Source organism: Labrus bergylta, chromosome 14 (genome assembly GCF_963930695.1).
Source record: "Labrus bergylta chromosome 14, fLabBer1.1, whole genome shotgun sequence".
NCBI classification, from domain to species: Eukaryota; Metazoa; Chordata; class Actinopteri; order Labriformes; family Labridae; genus Labrus; species Labrus bergylta.
Genome location: NC_089208.1, coordinates 19,697,366 through 19,715,886, shown reverse-complemented (window position 1 = coordinate 19,715,886; position 18,521 = coordinate 19,697,366). Strand labels below are relative to the sequence as shown.

General features: G+C 38.7%; 1 protein-coding gene across 4 annotated transcripts in view; it reads right to left on the bottom strand.

Moving 5' to 3' along the window:
- Nucleotides 1-18,521, bottom strand: part of LOC109998237 (cilia- and flagella-associated protein 54) — a 29,117-nt gene that overhangs the window by 4,387 nt on the left and 6,209 nt on the right. Inside the window, exons 16-53 of one of the 4 annotated variants that reach the window (XM_065963251.1) lie at nucleotides 18,354-18,409; nucleotides 18,104-18,232; nucleotides 17,721-17,961; nucleotides 17,334-17,467; nucleotides 16,173-16,370; nucleotides 15,964-16,056; nucleotides 15,664-15,852; nucleotides 15,133-15,251; nucleotides 14,879-15,026; nucleotides 14,195-14,350; nucleotides 13,934-14,056; nucleotides 13,424-13,564; nucleotides 13,232-13,346; nucleotides 13,037-13,126; nucleotides 12,817-12,943; nucleotides 11,970-12,072; nucleotides 11,408-11,499; nucleotides 11,118-11,315; nucleotides 10,665-10,837; nucleotides 10,420-10,574; nucleotides 10,042-10,251; nucleotides 9,608-9,807; nucleotides 9,162-9,297; nucleotides 8,757-8,886; nucleotides 8,033-8,194; nucleotides 7,173-7,382; nucleotides 6,920-7,007; nucleotides 6,617-6,787; nucleotides 6,444-6,510; nucleotides 6,098-6,283; nucleotides 5,915-6,001; nucleotides 5,690-5,809; nucleotides 5,333-5,380; nucleotides 2,355-2,496; nucleotides 1,834-1,943; nucleotides 1,531-1,685; nucleotides 1,310-1,433; nucleotides 135-294 (exon numbers count right to left, since the gene is read on the bottom strand). In XM_065963251.1, coding sequence (XP_065819323.1) covers nucleotides 135-294; nucleotides 1,310-1,433; nucleotides 1,531-1,685; nucleotides 1,834-1,943; nucleotides 2,355-2,496; nucleotides 5,333-5,380; nucleotides 5,690-5,809; nucleotides 5,915-6,001; nucleotides 6,098-6,283; nucleotides 6,444-6,510; nucleotides 6,617-6,787; nucleotides 6,920-7,007; nucleotides 7,173-7,382; nucleotides 8,033-8,194; nucleotides 8,757-8,886; nucleotides 9,162-9,297; nucleotides 9,608-9,807; nucleotides 10,042-10,251; nucleotides 10,420-10,574; nucleotides 10,665-10,837; nucleotides 11,118-11,315; nucleotides 11,408-11,499; nucleotides 11,970-12,072; nucleotides 12,817-12,943; nucleotides 13,037-13,126; nucleotides 13,232-13,346; nucleotides 13,424-13,564; nucleotides 13,934-14,056; nucleotides 14,195-14,350; nucleotides 14,879-15,026; nucleotides 15,133-15,251; nucleotides 15,664-15,852; nucleotides 15,964-16,056; nucleotides 16,173-16,370; nucleotides 17,334-17,467; nucleotides 17,721-17,961; nucleotides 18,104-18,232; nucleotides 18,354-18,409 — 5,286 coding nt within the window. The remainder of the gene's footprint in view (nucleotides 1-134; nucleotides 295-1,309; nucleotides 1,434-1,530; nucleotides 1,686-1,833; nucleotides 1,944-2,354; nucleotides 2,497-5,332; nucleotides 5,381-5,689; nucleotides 5,810-5,914; nucleotides 6,002-6,097; nucleotides 6,284-6,443; nucleotides 6,511-6,616; nucleotides 6,788-6,919; nucleotides 7,008-7,172; nucleotides 7,383-8,032; nucleotides 8,195-8,756; nucleotides 8,887-9,161; nucleotides 9,298-9,607; nucleotides 9,808-10,041; nucleotides 10,252-10,419; nucleotides 10,575-10,664; nucleotides 10,838-11,117; nucleotides 11,316-11,407; nucleotides 11,500-11,969; nucleotides 12,073-12,816; nucleotides 12,944-13,036; nucleotides 13,127-13,231; nucleotides 13,347-13,423; nucleotides 13,565-13,933; nucleotides 14,057-14,194; nucleotides 14,351-14,878; nucleotides 15,027-15,132; nucleotides 15,252-15,663; nucleotides 15,853-15,963; nucleotides 16,057-16,172; nucleotides 16,371-17,333; nucleotides 17,468-17,720; nucleotides 17,962-18,103; nucleotides 18,233-18,353; nucleotides 18,410-18,521) is intronic. The other 3 variants (XM_065963249.1, XM_065963248.1, XM_065963250.1) reach the window with 3 other exon arrangements.

The following is an 18,521-nucleotide window of genomic DNA, read 5'->3' as shown; positions in this document are numbered from 1 at the left end:
ACTACAGTTTGCTTAAAGGGGGAAATTGATTATTTGCATCGACATTTGTTGTCCATGTTATATCATATGTTACCTTTTTTGCCTATAATAAACTACAAATGAAAAAGAAAGAGCAGCACAGCACTGAACCATACCGGGCAAAAGGGACCTGGTATCAGGGTTGTGTGCTGCCAGGCTACGGACCAGAGCAAGGCGACAGAGCAGCCAGAGGGGAACTCCAATTCTCTCACTGGCCTCAACAGCTCTAGGACAATCTCCCTCCGGGTAGACTGGCATTCTGCAGTCTTGAGCACCCTAAAGACAGGATATAGAACACAGAGACACAAGCATTGGCAAACACCTTTAGAACAATTAACCATCCTCATGGCCATTATCGTTAAGTGCATAATTGACTAGGACTTTTTAAAGTTATTTTTCATACTAAACTCATGTTTTTCTAAAACTAATCAAACAAGTAAGTAGAACAGAAGTCAGAATGACTAAACGTTTTATCACTTATTACTGATTAGACACAAAATGTATCAAGTGCCCCAATCATGAATTGTTTTCTCACTATAATGTGTAAACTTTATATTTTAAAGTTTAAATCTAAAAATAAAAATAATGAAAACATAGCATAAACTTTTAACTGGGACAAACAAGCGTGTGTTTTTAATTTCGGTCCTTGATGATCACTATGAAAAACTTGTGCATGGTGATGAAAGAATGAAGGTAAGGCTGAGTGCACAACTTTCTGTAACTACAATATATCGGCTGATCTTGGTCACGGTAGTATCTTGGTTTATAGCCAATACTAGGAATTTATCACATTGTCCAACTTCCCTCTGATACTGGATGTCTGGACATTCTGATCGCCAAATATGCCCGTGAATATTACAAATAATAGAAAAAGGTGTGGTATTGATTGAGAACATGGAGCAAAATGCAGAAGATATTACTGATCAGCACTTTTGTATATTTCTATCTGTAGATATTTAAACAAAATAAAAATCAAATTGTATGCATGTTATGTTTAGTTCTGTATTACATAACTGGGAATATTTTAAATATCATTATGTGCACTTTGAATTCCATTAAACATAAATGACAACTGAGTTGATCCTGAAATGTCTAAGTGTGCTTGTGTTGTGAAGTGAAATCAAACAAGTTTGGAAAGTAAAGAGTTTTTAATGCAACACAACAAGGGTTTTATTACAGAATTAAATTCTGTTTTTTCTAAATTCTATATTGTATACTGTGCAATTCATTGATAGGAATTTGGGATCTTTGGGTTTTGTTCAAAACTCAACTTTTGTGATCCTGTGATTACCTGTTTACTTCCAGTCTTGGCATTTTGGTGCTCAGATATGGGTTGCTGAGAGCCAGGTAAAGATCCATTTACAATTACAGGAGCTTTCTGCAGCAGCATCAAGGAAGACACACTCATCACAGAACTAGAGGGAGAAGTAAGGGTAAAACCTTAAGGATAGTCCAGAAACATAACCATCACCGTGTAAACACCTTGAGAGTACATGTACGAAACTTCTTTACCTAAGTGCAGAATGTCCTTGTTGCAGGTAAAGGTTGGCCTTTAGAAGATTGATCTCGATTTTCAGTTCTAGTTTCTCCATCTTACTACAGCACTGAGGTGGGAGCTGCTGCTCAACAGAGTGCAGCAAGGAGGACGCTCCTTCTAGCAAAAGAAACTACGACAGAAATTTTAGACATGAATATGAACAAGATAGAAAGAGTTGAGGGGACATGCCAAATATCACACAATTAAATGCATATATTACAGATAGTGGCCAATCCCTGAAGTAAAGAGGAATTAGAAAAATGTCAAAATAATCCAACCTTAATCCCCTCCAAACTGAGCTTCTCCTTTTGGATTTCAAGAGTAATTTCTTGTTTGACCTCTTCACTTTGTTTTGTATTTTCTGATCTCCAGTTTCCACAAGCTTCTCCTTCGACAGACATTAGAAGACATTCACAAATTGTATTTAAAAAGCTGTTTGATCCACAGTTACTCTTGGAAAGGAAAAAATAAGATCCATTCAAATGGAATTTTAGCACTTAGGTTCACAAATACAGTACAGGAAAGTATTAATATCATGAAATAAACTTAGCCTTATGCATATCTGGTCTGTGCATATGTGGATGCATACTTGGGATGCAGATATAAAATCTCATAACGCCCCATCAGACCAGTTTAAAAAATAAATTCCCATAAAAATAGCCAATCTAAAAGTTTAATTGCTTATTTTTTCAGGCAATCTAATAAGTCAATTTAATATATTTTGTTTTATACAAACAAACAATACAAACAATAAACTTAACAAAGATAATAGAAAGAAGAGATGTAAGTGTTTACAGACCTGGCACTGGAGGACCGTGTACAGTGTTACTGAGGGCCAGGACAAGTTGAATACGAGCAAGTTTAGAACGAAGGGACAATGTGGAGCCATACACCTTGCAGACCTCCGGAGCCAACTCAGTGTTGAGTAGTTCTTCCAAAGCCTAAATACAAACACCACATACAAAGAGAATATATTCACAATATAGGGTTTCTTGTGCAATTGAAGTGGAAACCTATTAATAAAAACACAACATGTATCTTAATTTGTCATAACATGGCTGAAAAAGTAGCACTGGAATAGAATACAGAGCAATATCACATTTTTGCCTAAAGTATGTGTATGTATATATCTTTCTCAATGCATTGTATAGTCTGTCTTGTTGATTTGGACTGATGCTGAATGTGTTAGGAAGGCTTAATTGCAGGGAGCTGGTTTAGGAGATAAGATGATAAACCACGGCAATGCAGAGTATATGGCACCAAATAAACCTTGGTAGTGTTGGGGGCCAGCCAGACAGATAATTTGATTATTTGTAGGGAAACAAGATAAAGGACTACTACTCCCAGCATGCCTTGCAAAGAAATAGGAGAAATGAAAGAACATTATCTAGACTTAGATTTGGACACACTGGATTAAATAATAAATTGTGTAAAATAGGAAAACATGATACAGGCAGATGTGATTACTGTAGACAAGAGGAGACAGTGGAACATGTCATTTTTACACTGTCAGAAATATAGTTCAAAAAGAAGACGGATGGTGGAAACTTGAAAGAAATTAAATAACACTTAGATTGAATAGATATCTTACTAAAGAACTCAGAAAATGAAGGCTTTAGGATTTTTATTTGACTACCTTAGACAAGTTGATTGAGAGGATATATATATATATATATACAGTGGGTACGGAAAGTATTCAGACCCCTTTACATTTTTCACTCTTTGTTTCATTGCAGCCATTTGCTAAAATCAAAAAAGTTCATTTTATTTCTCATTAATGTACACTCAGCACCCCATCTTGACAGAAAAAAAACAGAAATGTAGACATTTTTGCAAATTTATTAAAAAAGAAAAACTGAAACATCACATGGTCATAAGTATTCAGACCCTTTGCTGTGACACTCATATTTAACTCACATGCTGTCCGTTTCTTCTGATCCTCCTTGAGATGGTTCTGCTCCTTCATTGGAGTCCAGCTGTGTTTAATTAAACTGATTGGACTTGATTAGGAAAGGCACACACCTGTCTATATAAGACCTTACAGCTCACAGTGCACGTCAGAGCAAATGAGAATCATGAAGTCGAAGGAACTGCCCAAGGAGCTCAGAGACAGAATTGTGGCAAGGCACAGATCTGGCCAAGGTTACAAAAGAATTTCTGCAGCACTCAAGGTTCCTAAGAGCACAGTGGCCTCCATAATCCTTAAATGGAAGAAGTTTGGGACAACCAGAACTCTTCCTAGACCTGGCTGTCCAGCCAAACTGAGCAATCGTGGGAGAAGAGCCTTGGTGAGAGAGGTAAAAAGGAACCCAAAGATCACTGTGGCTGAGCTCCAGAGATGCAGTAGGGAGATGGGAGAAAGTTCCACAAAGTCAACTATCACTGTAGCCCTCCACCAGTCAGGGCTTTATGGCAGAGTGGCCCGACGGAAGCCTCTCCTCAGTGCAAGACATATGAAAGCCCGCATAGAGTTTGCCAAAAAACACATGAAGGACTCCCAGACTATGAGAAAGAAGATTCTCTGGTCTGATGAGACCAAGATTGAACTTTTTGGCTTTAATTCTAAGCGGTATGTGTGGAGAAAACCAGGCACTGCTCATCACCTGCCCAATACAATCCCAACAGTGAAACCTGGTGGTGGCAGCATCATGCTATGGGGGTGTTTTTCAGCTGCAGGGACAGGACGACTGGTTGCAATTGAAGGAAAGATGAATGCGGCCAAGTACAGAGATATCCTGGAAGAAAACCTCTTCCAGAGTGCTCAGGACCTCAGACTGGGCCGAAGGTTCACCTTCCAACAAGACAATGACCCTAAGCACACACACGGCTAAAATAACAAAGGAGTGGCTTCGGAACAACTCTGTGACCATTCTTGACTGGCCCAGCCAGAGCCCTGACCTAAACCCAATTGAGCATCTCTGGAGAGACCTGAAAATGGCTGTCCACCAACGTTCATCATCCAACCTGACAGAACTGGAGAGGATCTGCAAGGAAGAATGGTAGAGGATCCCCAAATCCAGGTGTGAAAAACTTGTTGCATCATTCCCAAGAAGACTCATGGCTGTACTAGCTCAAAAGGGTGCTTCTACTCAAGACTGAGCAAAGGGTCTGAATACTTATGACCATGTGATATTTCAGCTTTTCTTTTTTAATAAATTTGCAATAATTTCTACATTTCTGTTTTTTTTCTGTCAAGATGGGGTGCTGAGTGTACATTAATGAGAAATAAAATGAACTTTTTTGATTTTAGCAAATGGCTGCAATGAAACAGAGTGAAAAATGTAAAGGGGTCTAATACTTTCCGTACCTACTGTATATACACATATATTTGACGCAGTTGTTTGTGATTACTGGTGTATGTGCATTGTAATAAAGCTGGGTGCAAAAACTTGTATACGAACCTCAGCCTTCTATTTAGTTAAATACAGATAATTAATATTAGTTTTAATTAATTAATTAAACTGATTTTTGGTTATTTTCCCTGATTTCAGGGTGGTGCCCCGTTTTTATTAACTCAGTTTAATAATATTGTTGATTTATATTAATAATTAATAATATTAATTAACCAAATTTGACTGATATAAAACCCAACGTAATTGTTGCCCGCAAATTAGCTCTGCAAAACCCCAACAGTTGTATGATTATTCTATATGAGAATGATGTTTTTACTGTACTCACCCAAAACAAACACAATTTGGCACCTTAGAAATCATGACAGAATTACACTAATGAAATGCCCCAAGATCTTTGAACATCTAATGGAATAAAATAATGTACCTCAGCATTGTCCAAGAGAGACCTGTTGGTGTAGAATTTCTTCACAGGCTGTACAATAGGAACAAAATGTTACATTGATTCAAATTATGGCATGTTCAATTACACATTACAATCATTTGAATACTAAGAAGAGGTAGCAAAAAGAACAAACATAATACCGTTTAAATTACACAGGAATGTAGCACACATATCCCTGAGAGAGCTTTCAGGTACAATATAAGAAACACAAGTTCAAAAGTGTTGCATGATGCAACAAATGTGTCATTACCAGTATACAGAGGCTAAGGGAGAGAAATGCCAAAAGGAAAATACTGTGTGCGTTTGTTTTTGTGTGTATGTGTGCGTGCATGCGTATACCTGGAGATTGTTTTTGGCAATGTACTGTCCATACGGCAGAAGAACCCCAGTTCCTTGTATTAGTTGAACTGATTCTTTTACAGCTTCAGTGAACAGACAGAGCTCAGAAAGGGTACGTATCTGCATGAGACATCAACTGGGATTTTAAACTCTGCCAGGACCATATGAAGAAAAACATGTACAGTAGGCTACATGTTTTTTATAGAAAACAATACAAATGCTGACCTTAAGTATTTTTGCCTCAACAGTGCGCTGCACATCTCTGCACACAGTCCCCACAAAATGTTGGTATAGAGCTAGTATTGGCAGTAACTGAAATATTAAACGTGAGTTAACACTGAGTGAATTATATACAGTATGTTGAGAATTTAAGGTAAAAATGTGGTTGGACAAAGGTTATGAGTGTACCGTGATGTGGTATCCTGTGGTGAAAAGCCAGCAGCAAATAAAGTTTATGCTTGCCACAGTGGTGCCAAGGTGAAGCCTGTGGGGCTCAGAGAATAGGTCAACTCCAGGAAGAAGTTCATCTCCAATGCTGTGATTGGCATACTGGAGATCAGCCTGAGGCTGGGCTAAGGAGCAAAGTAGCACACACTAGGGAAGTGGGTGACAAAAACACACAGAAACACACAGATAAGCATGCCAAAATGAATGAACAAAAACAAACTAACAGTTAAACTTGTTAGTCATGACTCCTGTCAACATAGCAAATATAAGTGTGAGCAAAGAGATTAAACCCCACTGGAAGTATTACCTTGAAGAGGTGGGCGGACAGAAGACAGCATTTGGTTCTCTGGCTGACATCAGAAGTCAAGATATACCTGAAGATCAAAACATTTACCGGTACCTCAGAAGCAGGCCGGTTTTAAGCCCACAACATATGCTAAAAAGCATCTCAAATCAGTCATGAATGTTACTAAAACCTACTGTGCAATCTTTGCAGCAAGAACAGCAGCCTGAAGACATCCCCATATGCCAGCGTGTTTCATCATTTGTTGCAGGGAGCCACCCCCAAAGGACACACCATCCCATTTCTCTACAGTGCCTAAGCTCTGTAAGGCACAATCTATGGCTTTCCTCCAGTGTGAGTGTGCTGCCCTGGAGATAAAATATAAGGATAAATGAATTTATTTAAAGAGTGGAAGGTAAATCATGAAAAGCCTAACTTACTGACATTTGCTGTACAATTTCAAGTAAATTCACAACATAAACAGCCATAGAAATAATTACCGTGTGTTTCCATTGTAGAACTGCAGGTTTCCCATTTCATGCAGTGCCAGGACTCTGAGGGAGTCATGAGCGTTTGCCTGGAGATACTCTAAAGAACGGTTGGATAGGTATAGGAAAGTAAATAAGAGTTTGGTGACATTGACATACTTCATTCAGATATGCCATGTTATTGTCTTGTCATTAGGGTTGCTGCTACTCTCTATTACACATCAAACTCAGCATTCCCACCTATAGACAACTTATGCTATCTTACTTATGGAGGTGGAGTATGCAGCAGTGACAGTCAGCATCTGGTCAGGGCTGATGGGGAGCCTGTAGAGAGCATTTGAAGAACTGTAGTCTTCCTCTGTCAGGTCGCAAGGTTCGATGTTTGGAGCTGGCATAACTACAGGACTGAAATCAACCAGACTTGCAGAATGGCTCAGATTTCTGCTCTGACAGGGCTTTGACAGTGTGGAAAAGCCTGGACAGAAACACAAGCAGTGCAAATATTGACATTTTAAAGTGGTTTTAGTCTAAGAGCATTTTTGTGTGTTTATCATCAATTATATTACCATATCTGAATTATATGAATGAATTGTGTGGAAGTTTGGGGCAACACTTACAAAAACAACTTAAAACCATTAGTATGATTTAAAAGAGAGAAATGTGGGGTATAGGGAACACAAAAATACACTGTTTTTAGTCATGCATTGTGATTTATAAATCTGGACTGCAATAATTATGGTTAAAGCTAAAAATAATAATCACATCTGGGCAACATTCAATTTAATTAAAAAAAATGTGTTAGTACAACTAAGAGTCTGTATTTCAGGGTATGGAGTGGAGTTGGGTGAGGAGCTGAAACAAAGCAAAAACTATAAAAAAGAAGACAAGTATGTTGAAGAGCAAATGTTTAGGTGTATTTCTATTGATTTTGTAACACTGGTGGATATTAGGATTGTAACTACAATGGGATTGTTATTGATTTATTTTGGATGGCAAATAAACTAGGGATACTTATTTGTATACTAGTTGTAAATAAACTACTTCTGCCTTCTTTTAATATCTTATTTTTACATGTGGTTTGAAATAAAGTAATTTATTCATTCATTCAATCATCACTGAACTCACAGGGCTGTGTGTAAGCCAGAAGCTGTAGCCCCAATGAACGACTATGCTGGAAGACCTGGAGACAATGTGGTCTTCTCTCAAGAGCTTCACGGTAACAGCTCAGTGTGTCTTCTACATCCAGGGGAACGCAAACGAGGGACATGGAGTGCTTCAGCTCCGCACCTTAGACACCAAACATACAGGCATGAAAACTGTATACATGCAAACACAATCTGTAATCATGTTAGGACTTGAGGTCTTATAGTGCTTTTCTAGTCTTCTGACTACTCAAAGCGCTTTTTACACCACAGGTCACACTCACCCACTCACACCACATCAACACACTGATGGCAGAGGCTAATATTTAAAGTGTTCATCTATTCTATTTAATCCAATCATACACATTCACACGTCCCTGTCAAAGCAGCGGGAGCAATTTTGGGAGAAATGTCTTGCCCAGGGCAGAAGCTAGGGATCTAACCCCTGACCTTCCTGTTGACAAATGATCGACTCTACCACTGAGCCTGGGTTTTGTGTATGTTTTTCTTAAAGTGCAATTTTTGATCACTTTACACATCTTATACCAACCGTAGTATCATAGCACTCCACCATTCCTGTTTTTTTTTTAATATATATTTTGATCCTTTCAATTGTTGGCCAGCCATTATCATTTATGTATGCTTACAAACAGTTGTTTTGAGTGAAATATTATAATATTACATCACATAATGGAGTCTTTTCAAACCTTTAATGTCTACTGCCTCTCGAGGAGTGGAGTTTGTCACTGCTGCTTTTTTGCGAAGGGCCGGTTGCTGTGAAGGATGAGGGTTCGATCCAGTGAGAAGCTGGCAAGTGGGATAGCTCCTACAAGTTATCTGAAATACAAAAAAAGGTAACGCCACATAAATATACTCACACAGTACAATACAAAAAATAAACAAGTGTAAAAAAAAAAAAAAGACATTGATTAAAAAAATCCCGGTACTACACTTCTAATGAGGCTAAATCAAATGGTTTGGCAAATTTGTCCTAACTATATGGTGCTGAAGCAAAAAGCACCCACAATAGCAAAAAGAACCCACAATATTTCTTTAAGTTCGTTTTATTAGCTTGTTTTTTATACTTCACATTGTGCGTGGCTATGTCTGACCTCCTTGCCGGTGGCCTTCTTTGTCTTGACATGGTGTGGTTGAGGAACAGCAGGTCCTCCAAAAGAACTAATCCTTTCGAGCAGCCTTCTCTGAGCATGGACTAGTAGAGGAGTTACTACCAAGGCATAACGTTCCCTGGGATAGGCATAGAGATGACACAAACATACAAAACTATGGGCATGTATGGCTAGATCATGTTTCTGTTGACTATCATCTATTTAAAACTGGATTTTTAAGTGGTTATAATGTGCCAAAATACAGCATTTTAAAATAATTAAAACAGCAGTACTTTGTGTGGAAATCAAATTAAAATCTCTGCTATAAGTTCTGTAAATTATATTTCTTGGTGATTGTGAATCTTGGTGAAGGTCTCTGTGTAAAAGCTTTTTGACAACATCTTAGCTGCACTTGTAAATGATTGAAATATGGTAAACGTCCAGTGTACCTAGTGTAGAAGTTGTAAACTAAGGCAAAGTGGGCTAGGCTTTCCCATTTGCCATTTTCATGAAGACGTTCCAGAGTGTGGAACACCAAGGTGCGAACCCAACGCAGGTCCACATGTGTGCTGTCATCCAGTGTTGCTGAGAAGTGCAGACTGGACTCTAGTTCATCCTCAGTTTGATCACTGTCATACAAACTCCACAGCTGGTAAGAACAATGTAGAAGATGAAAGATGAGCGTGATCAGATGGTTTGTCATTTTCCCTTTGATGGTGTTAATTTTTTTTGTTCAGATGACAATTTACTGACTGTGGTGACCGTAGCAATAATTGGCAGCCTACATATTACATTAGACGTTGAAACCTTATTTTATCCTTTAAAAAGGGATAATTATTTTATGACTTTTTAAATGTGTGTGTATAGCTGAGTGTTACTTCACCCCAAGTCTATTCAGCATGTCAATGATGAGATCAGTAGATAGCACCAGTAGTGGAGTAAATGTGGTATTCAGCTGGTCTGCTGTGACAGTGGAGGGAGGTTCAAGCTGTGCAGCTTTCTGCATTAAGTCACTGATTCTACAACTTTGGTCCCACACACTCTGACACACATACTGCAGGTAGGTCCAGTGGCTGCCACGATGGGCCAATACCTGGAAAAATAATACAAAGAGAGATGTAAAATACAGCAGTACAGTATATCAATGAAATAAAATAGATGTAAGATGTAAAATATTCTATAAGTAACCAAAGGCTGGATTTACAGTCTATGATCACATGTGATCACAGCATTTCTTTATCTGTGTGTAATCGTACTGTACCATGGATCTTTGTAGATGTAAAGCAGTTTTGTTTAGAGAGTCCAACAGCAAGGTGGCTGCAAGTCTGTTGATGTCAATCTGCTGTTCTACAGTAAAAGAAGAGTCCTCTCCATCCTCACAGCTCTCCTCTGTGATAGAGCCATCAACTCTCACTGCTAGAAGAAAAGGTTGAGAAAAGTCACAAACACATACAAGATGATAATTTTTCATCCATTCTATCTCAAAGAGTGTGCAATTTTTTTCACCTTTGTCTTTGCTCTTGTCTTTGTGTACAGCCACATAGTGCCTGAGAACAGAATGAGAGGGGTCTTTCTCTGAGACATCCTCATGTTTGGGAGACTGCTGTTGCTGTGAGTTCCTGGGCATCAGGACACCAGAGTAGGCCAGAGAGAAGCTCAATGGATTTAAGTAGCTGTACCTGAAATAAAGCACATGCAGCACATCTTGTAATAGGCATACATGTGAATGAATATTTAGTTTATGTAGATGCTAAATATTTTAACACTTTTTGTAGCAATAATACCAATAACAAAACTATCACTAAAGTGTAAGCTACATGCTCAGGGCCAATAAGCAATATAACATAATTTATGATATGTTATTGTAGTAGCCCTTGTGAAGTAATATATAAATGATCAATAGTTACCAGAATAACACAGAAAAGTTTAAGTAAATTTGCTGTATTTGTTTGAGTGAACCTGTGCTGCAGCGCTTCTCCATGCAGCTTGTCCAGGCTCTGGTAAAGAAGCGCTAAATGAGCTTGAGCCAAGCAGTAATTGAGATGAGCCCTCCACACTCTCTCCTCACAGCACATGCTCCTCAGCTGAAGTTGCTTCTTGCTGCGTTTCACCACAGATGACATCATGGTCAGAAGGTTCTCCACGATCTGCATCTCCCTAGACACAAGTTAAGTGCACATAACGTTCTAAAAACACACACAGACAAACAAAGACATCCAGAAAGTAACACTGCACATACAGTACTGTACCTGTTAGTTCTTATTCTCTGCACTATATCCTTTGGAATTTTCTGCTTCAATTTATTTTTTGGGTCAGTGTGAGAAGTTGTAATCTTGTTCTGCTTTAAAGGGAGAAACAGTATTTATATATTTTTTCAGATAAGGCAAAGGACAGTGCATATATTTTATCTAATAAATTTTACAACAATTAAATAGTAGATTTACATTATCTGTAGTTTTTAATGCATTTCCTTTTAAGTCCAAGTTCCCATAAATGGATTTTGGGAAACTTACCATTACTTACTTATGTAGATAGAGGAAAAATATTTTTGGTCTCTAGTATACAAAAGGCAATCAAATTATGAACCAGCCCCAAGGAATGTCTAAATAATTCTGCTACATAGTTGGTAGCAGCTGCTACTACTTTATCTGTTTCTGGAGATAACTTTTTGCACTATTTTTGTTGGTTTTACAGTATTCAAATAAAACCTGTATGTGTACCAGTATACAGTGTGTGTGTGTGTGTGTGTGTGTGTGTGTGTGTGTGTGTGTGTGTGTGTGTGTGTGTGCGCGTGCGTGCGTGTGTTTTTACCTGGGGCGATTCATTTCCTTTTGCAGCCTGAGCACTGCCTCTTTTGTTACTTTGGCTGTTTCCCTCTAAATATTTTTTGGACAGTCCCAGCACCTTGTCACGCCTGACAAAGAGAGAAGCATTTACATAGTGTTAATTTGCATTGGCAAAACAGATGCATTATATTAAAGTAGAGTATGAGTTGAACTCAACATTAACTGGTATGCATAGCTTGCCATTTTGACTGTGGAAGTAACTATTTGAATATAAAAGTGAAAGCTGCAAATCTTTGGTTTTAGAATTATTATTATTTTTGTAAGATTTATTTTTGGGCTTTCTGTGCCTTTAATTGAGAGACAGGACAGTGGATAGATTCAGAAATCAGGGAGGGAGTCAGGAATGACACGCGGGAAAGGAGCCACAGGTGGAATTTGAACCTGAGCCACCCGCTTCGAGGAGCAAAGAAGAAGAAGAAGAAGATTTACTTTATTGATCCCTGCAAGGGGAAATTCTGTTTTTACACTCTGTTAATGAGTCATGCAACACACACATAGGCTTACATATAGTACAAACAGGATCCTATGGACATGCACTAATGGAGAGATGTCAGAGTGAGGGAGCTGCCCACAGCAGGTGCTCCTGAGCTGGTGGTGGGGGGAGGTTTGGTGCCTTGCTCAAGGGCACCTCGGCAGTGCGCAGGAAGTGATCTGGCACCTCTCCAGCTACCAGGCCAACTTCCAGATTTGATCCGCACCAGGATTTGAACCGGTAAAGCCTCCATACATGGGGCGCACACACTAACCACTGCGCCACCAGCACCCAAATTATTATTTTTTCATATGCAAAGTGGTACACAGTGAAAACTCACCTGGAAAGAAATTCAAGTATATTTTGCCCCCACTTTAGCACAAGGTCGGGGTTGCCTTCCTCCATGGTTCTCTGGAGAAGAATTGCTGCAAACTCAGTAAAATATGCCTTGCGTTTGAGCTTCATCACTATCAAGAATGCATACACAAAACATAGAAGCCAATGATAATGAGTTATTATTAAGTATGTTTGGAAAAAATATAGGAACGTGTCCTACTTACACTCTTGGTAGGCATCCTTTAATGGACTGTTAGAGATTAGATCATACAATATGGTGGGATCTTCACTGCTACTCATTGGGCATGACATTTCTATGGTAAAAAGACAAGAGAAGCCAATCAAATCTCTGTGTACTATCCAAATATGTATTATGTTTGACACAGTGTGATAACTCATCCTAAAACATTTTATTTTACCATTGTCTGCAGAAACAGCTGCTTCAGGTGAGGTGCTTTCCTTGCTCTTTAAATGCAGTGCCTTCAGCTGAAAACTTATCCTATCACCATTGATTGTTCGACCATGTGTTTTAGACTACAAACACAAAAACAGACTTAATTCCCAGAAAGAATTAGAAATGAAACAACATTTCTAATTAAAGAAAGCTTCACCTTTCCAGTGTTTCTCATACCCACAGCCTCATTTGTGAATCTGGTGTTCTGCATCTGGGAATCATAGACCTCTTGGAGAAGCCTTCGACCACAATCCATCATCACAGTAGCCATCTGGGGATCCTGGAGCACACGGTATGTCTGGCCAGGAAGAATAATGGATGACAAATTATTTTTTCTTTTTGGATATTGTGGAATTGAAAGATGATGTGGATGAGTGTGCTTACTAAAACTTAAAAAAAAAACATTGGTACAATACATGTATAATGTAAATGTATGAAAAATGACATTTAAACATATTAAGGTATTTCTTGCAGGAGATAATAATTTAACATGAGGTAAGTGTAATGTTGACTGATTATGTCTTGAACACAAATTTCGAGAAGCAAGCTAATGGCAAGATTGCATTTAGTAGTCATTTCAAAGATGTGGGTCTCTCACACTTAAGATCAAGGAAATTTATACTGCCACAGAAGCAGTGAAGCTGAATATAAAAACATCAAGACATACCTTCGACAGGTAGTAGGTAATGCAGGCTATCATGCGCATGAATGACTCTGCGGTGTTGCCTGTCCTTTTATGTTTAAGAACACCTGAATTCTCCTCCAAAACAATCAAGCATTTTTTGAGCACCTGTATGTAAAAAAACAGATTGAGCAGAATCAGGAGTAAAAATACATTAACAATTATTTGTAGTATGAATTATGCTATTAGCAAGCCATTCTCAGGCAGGTTATTAAGATTTCAAAGTTTTGAAACAGTTTTGATTACCTCTACTACATGGTTACACTTGATCTGATGAAAGATAAGAGGTGCCAAGAGGCCATAACAGCCAACCACAGCTTGCACAGCAGCATCGCCATCATTTAACCACAATGCAACATCTGTGGCCACCAGCATTCGCTCACATTCTGCCAGTCTGGCTTCCTACATAGACACACATGCACAAATCATTCATGATTCATGTTAACTCAAATTATTTAACCTTGGTTAACATAAATACAGTGTTTCCTGCCTTAACAACACACACCCTCCGCCTAAACTACCGGTGTAGAAAAAATTGTCATCGCTATATGACTTCTCAAAGTTTGGGGTTCACTCCCTTGGGGGGCCGCAGAGACACAGGAACATGTGGTGCTCTTTGTCTCCCACCTAGGTGGGCCGACCGGGTTTATTTACGGCCGCCCAGGTATGTTATCGGCTGCCTCGGTCATTTTTCTGCCCAGTGAAACTTTTTAAAACAGGAGTTTTGTTGTGTTGCACAAAGCCCTCGGAGGCTCAGTAAAAAAACCAAAAAAAACACCAAAAAGGAACCATTTTCACAAAGAGAATGCTATAATATAGGTAATAATAATAATAATTTAAAAAAAACTACACTGTTTGGCCCTACTGTCTTTATGTTCCAGTCACCTCCTCTTAAAAATACATACATCCTGTACTTAGAGCAAATAGTACCTTTTCCCAGATAAAGGGTCCATTATGACTGAGTGATTCACTGTAGAGTGATCCCTGCTGAATATTGATCTCTGTCTCAATGAAGATTGACATGAGGAACAACTGAACCAGTTGAGGAGAGGAGCAATGCAGGGTCTGGACACACAGCCTTCAGCATGGTAAATAGAGATAGTGAGAAAAGACGATTAGGAAATGCAAGGCATAAAAAAGTCTTTACTTCAACTATGGTGATGTCTGAATGTTTCCCTCCTCACCCTGTGGCAGCAAGTCTGTCCTGTGAGCTGTGGGACTCAGGGTCGAGGTAAGTAAAGTGGCTCCATAGTTCCATGCAGGCTCTCTTTGCTATGGCATACTGCTCTGTTTGAAATGCCACCTGAGGAACAAGTTTAAAAAGCTAAAATCATAGTGCATACTATAGACTGTAAAAAAAAAAAGATGTATGGCACAACCACTCCCCTAAAGTGAAGCTTAAATATTTGGAGCTCCCCCTGCTAATTAACTGCTGTATAGGTAATAAAAACACTCTGCCTTCTCCATGTTAACAGATGGAATATTGGTCAAACTATGACATTAAAATACATGTGAAATAATGTTTTCTCAAATTTGGTTTTATTATTAGTTCTCATAATGCTGATTTAAGTAAAATTGTTTGTTTTTCACAGATGTTTAGTTTCAGTCTTTATTTGATGCTCAAAAGAGTGGATGTAATGTTTTGACTGACAGCTCCCTCTTGCTCCAAAATACATTATCAGTGCAATATGTCAGCGTACAAGTGTGAAGTTTACCTGTGCCAAGTGGGCCAAAGAGGAAAGTAGTGGTATTGGCATGGATGCCATCAGTGGGAATGTTGTTGCTCCAATTGTGTTGCCCAGTAGCTTGCCTTGTCTGTTGTAAGCTGCAACAGCAAACACATACTTCTGGTTGGGCTCCAGCCCCTCCACCTTCAGCACACATTCACCGGATACTGCTGGTATCTGAAAATGTGCAAAGTAATTTACTATAACGGGCATGTACAAGAACATACAAGATGAATGAAATGTGTGCCAATAGACTTTACACCCCTCTGTCAAAGAGAGTAATTCTACCATATTTCCTGTTCCTGGAAGGCTGCCGTCTCCAAGACGGACTTTCCGGTTAATGCTATCAGCTGCCCGGCCATAGAGCTGGTACCAGAACACCTGGTCAGAAATAAAAGTACAGAGAGATATATTAAAAGTATACTGTACATATTGTGTTGGGTTACTTGCAATTTTTTAATAGAATGGTGAATAAAGACTTCAAAACAAAAACTCACTTGTCCCTCTAATTTATAAGGTGCCGGGGCAAAGGTTAAAGAGCGGTCTGTGCGTGCGAGTAAGACTGGAGGAGGTGGAGAGCTTTCTTCTTCCCCCATCATGCCCTTTTCTTTGTTTTCAGCTGAAGTCTTAAGGGTGGTGGACAAATACAGTTTTCTCTCTTCCAACCCTGCTTTATCAATCATGGTGGCGGCCTCCTGGCAAAAAAAATACAGAAAATCTGAACTCCAAAACCACTCATTTGTAACAGTGCTACAAGATGACGATATTGAGGATGATGCTGATAAAAATATTTGTGATGATGATAATACTGATGATGATGCTGTTGAGTTTGTTGTTGTTGATGATGATTTAAAAAAATTAAAATAAAAAAGACCAATCTGTTCTATACACCCTGAGCATTGCCTCTGTGCTGTACCATGCCTGTCAGCACCTGTGTCCAATTGGAATTTAATATATTTGTTGGCCCTTACTGATATTGTGTCCTCCTATCTAGATCTTTGCTTGTGTATTACCTTCTCTCAGATGCTAAATGAAATTGCAGAATTGTAGAATTTAACTTTAAAAGTCAAGCAGAAATTAAAAGTGCCACTGAGGCCACCTTCAGTCAGAGATACAAACACTGGGTGATATTTTGTTGAAGGTATGTTTTACATGTTTTTTCATTAAATACGTGTTTAATTCCATAGTATATACATGTTCACATTTAAAGACAAACATCAATTCCCGGTGAAGCAGAGAATCTTCTTCAAACTCCTCCTGTACACCTTCAAGGCCATCCACAACCTCGCCCCTCCATATCTGTCTGACCTCCTTCACATCTCCACTCCAGCACGCTCCCTCAGATCCTCCTCCTCCATCCACCTCACTGTGGACCTCACAGCTCTGGAACTCTCTGCCACCTGACATACGTAACATTGACTCTCTCCCCATCTTCAAATCCAGACTCAAAACCCATCTGTTCAAGATCGCCTACTCACTCTAACATTTTAGGTGTAGATTACACTTTCCTACATTTCATTTCTTTTATTGTATGCTGATTTTACCCATCGTCGTTTTTTAAATGTTGATTGTTGTACAGTTTCCTTGTGTGTCTTTAAAGGCGCTTATAAATAAAATGTATTATTATTATTATTATCAATTGTTTGAGCATGAGTTACCTCTAGCAGACTCTTTGTTTTGCTGCTGTTATCTGGTTCCATGTTGTTGTAAACCACCAAGGCTTTCTGGATCAGGAAAAGAGCTTTGGCCACTTTGTTCTTCTTAATCCAATCCAAGTGTTCACACTCCACAACTAGACACAACCAACAAGACAAAAAAACAGTATTTAGGCTCATTATTTGTGTCGACAATTTATGACAATTGATAGCAGATACAGAATTTTTTTAATTCATTTTTTTTCTAAGCCATCAAACAAAGTCAAAGACTTCCTCTTAAATTGAAATATTTGACTATGTTCAAATCAATTTAAAAATGAGTACAAACTCAATGAAGGCAAAGTTAAATAAATCTGAAAAATCCCATCGTAACTAGGTAGTGAGTCTGACCTGCATTTTGCCTCAGTAACTTGAGGAAAGCCCTGTGGTAGATGATGTTTAGCTCATGATGAAGGTCCTTGATTAGCAGGTACACACGGGTTGATTGAGTGTGTTGATGAACTTTAGTGTATGACTCTCCTGTAACTTCCACATCATCTGTCTCCATCGTACTTTCATCTTCTTTATTTACCTCTTCTGATGATGTCAGAAAAGATGGGGAGGGGGTTGATGGAGGCTTGGGACTGAATTTCTATCAGGAGAAAAGAAAAGCATGTTTTCACAGCAGGCAGGACTAATTAATTAATTCTTGGCTTGGCTTGCAATGTGGTAGAATAAAAACACATGCGTTACAAACTTCTTCCAAATGAGTGTTGGACATGTTGACTGTATACCTGCATGAAAGCAGAGTCTATGACTGCTGAGCAATCTTGGGGCAGCAGTGTAACTACACCCTTCGCCAGAGCTTCAAGCCCCCTCACCACCACATCACACACCTTCTTTAGCAGCTCTGTGCTTGAACTCTGCAAGCACACACACACACAAAACACAAGCATTTTGTTTTCAATATTTTTTATTAAGTCTCAAAATTGACACTGTATGTGTCATTTTTTTATCATATGCACATATAAACTATTAACATACCTCACAAAAAGAGAGAGTTCTTTGCTTCAAACCATCAACGTGTGATTCACAAGCAGCTAAACGTAACACGAGAATAAATATAATGTTAAAGCTTTTGTATGGTTTGAAACATGTTTGTTTGCAGTGTGACTGTAGTCAAATGAAAGATTAATATTTGTATGCACACAC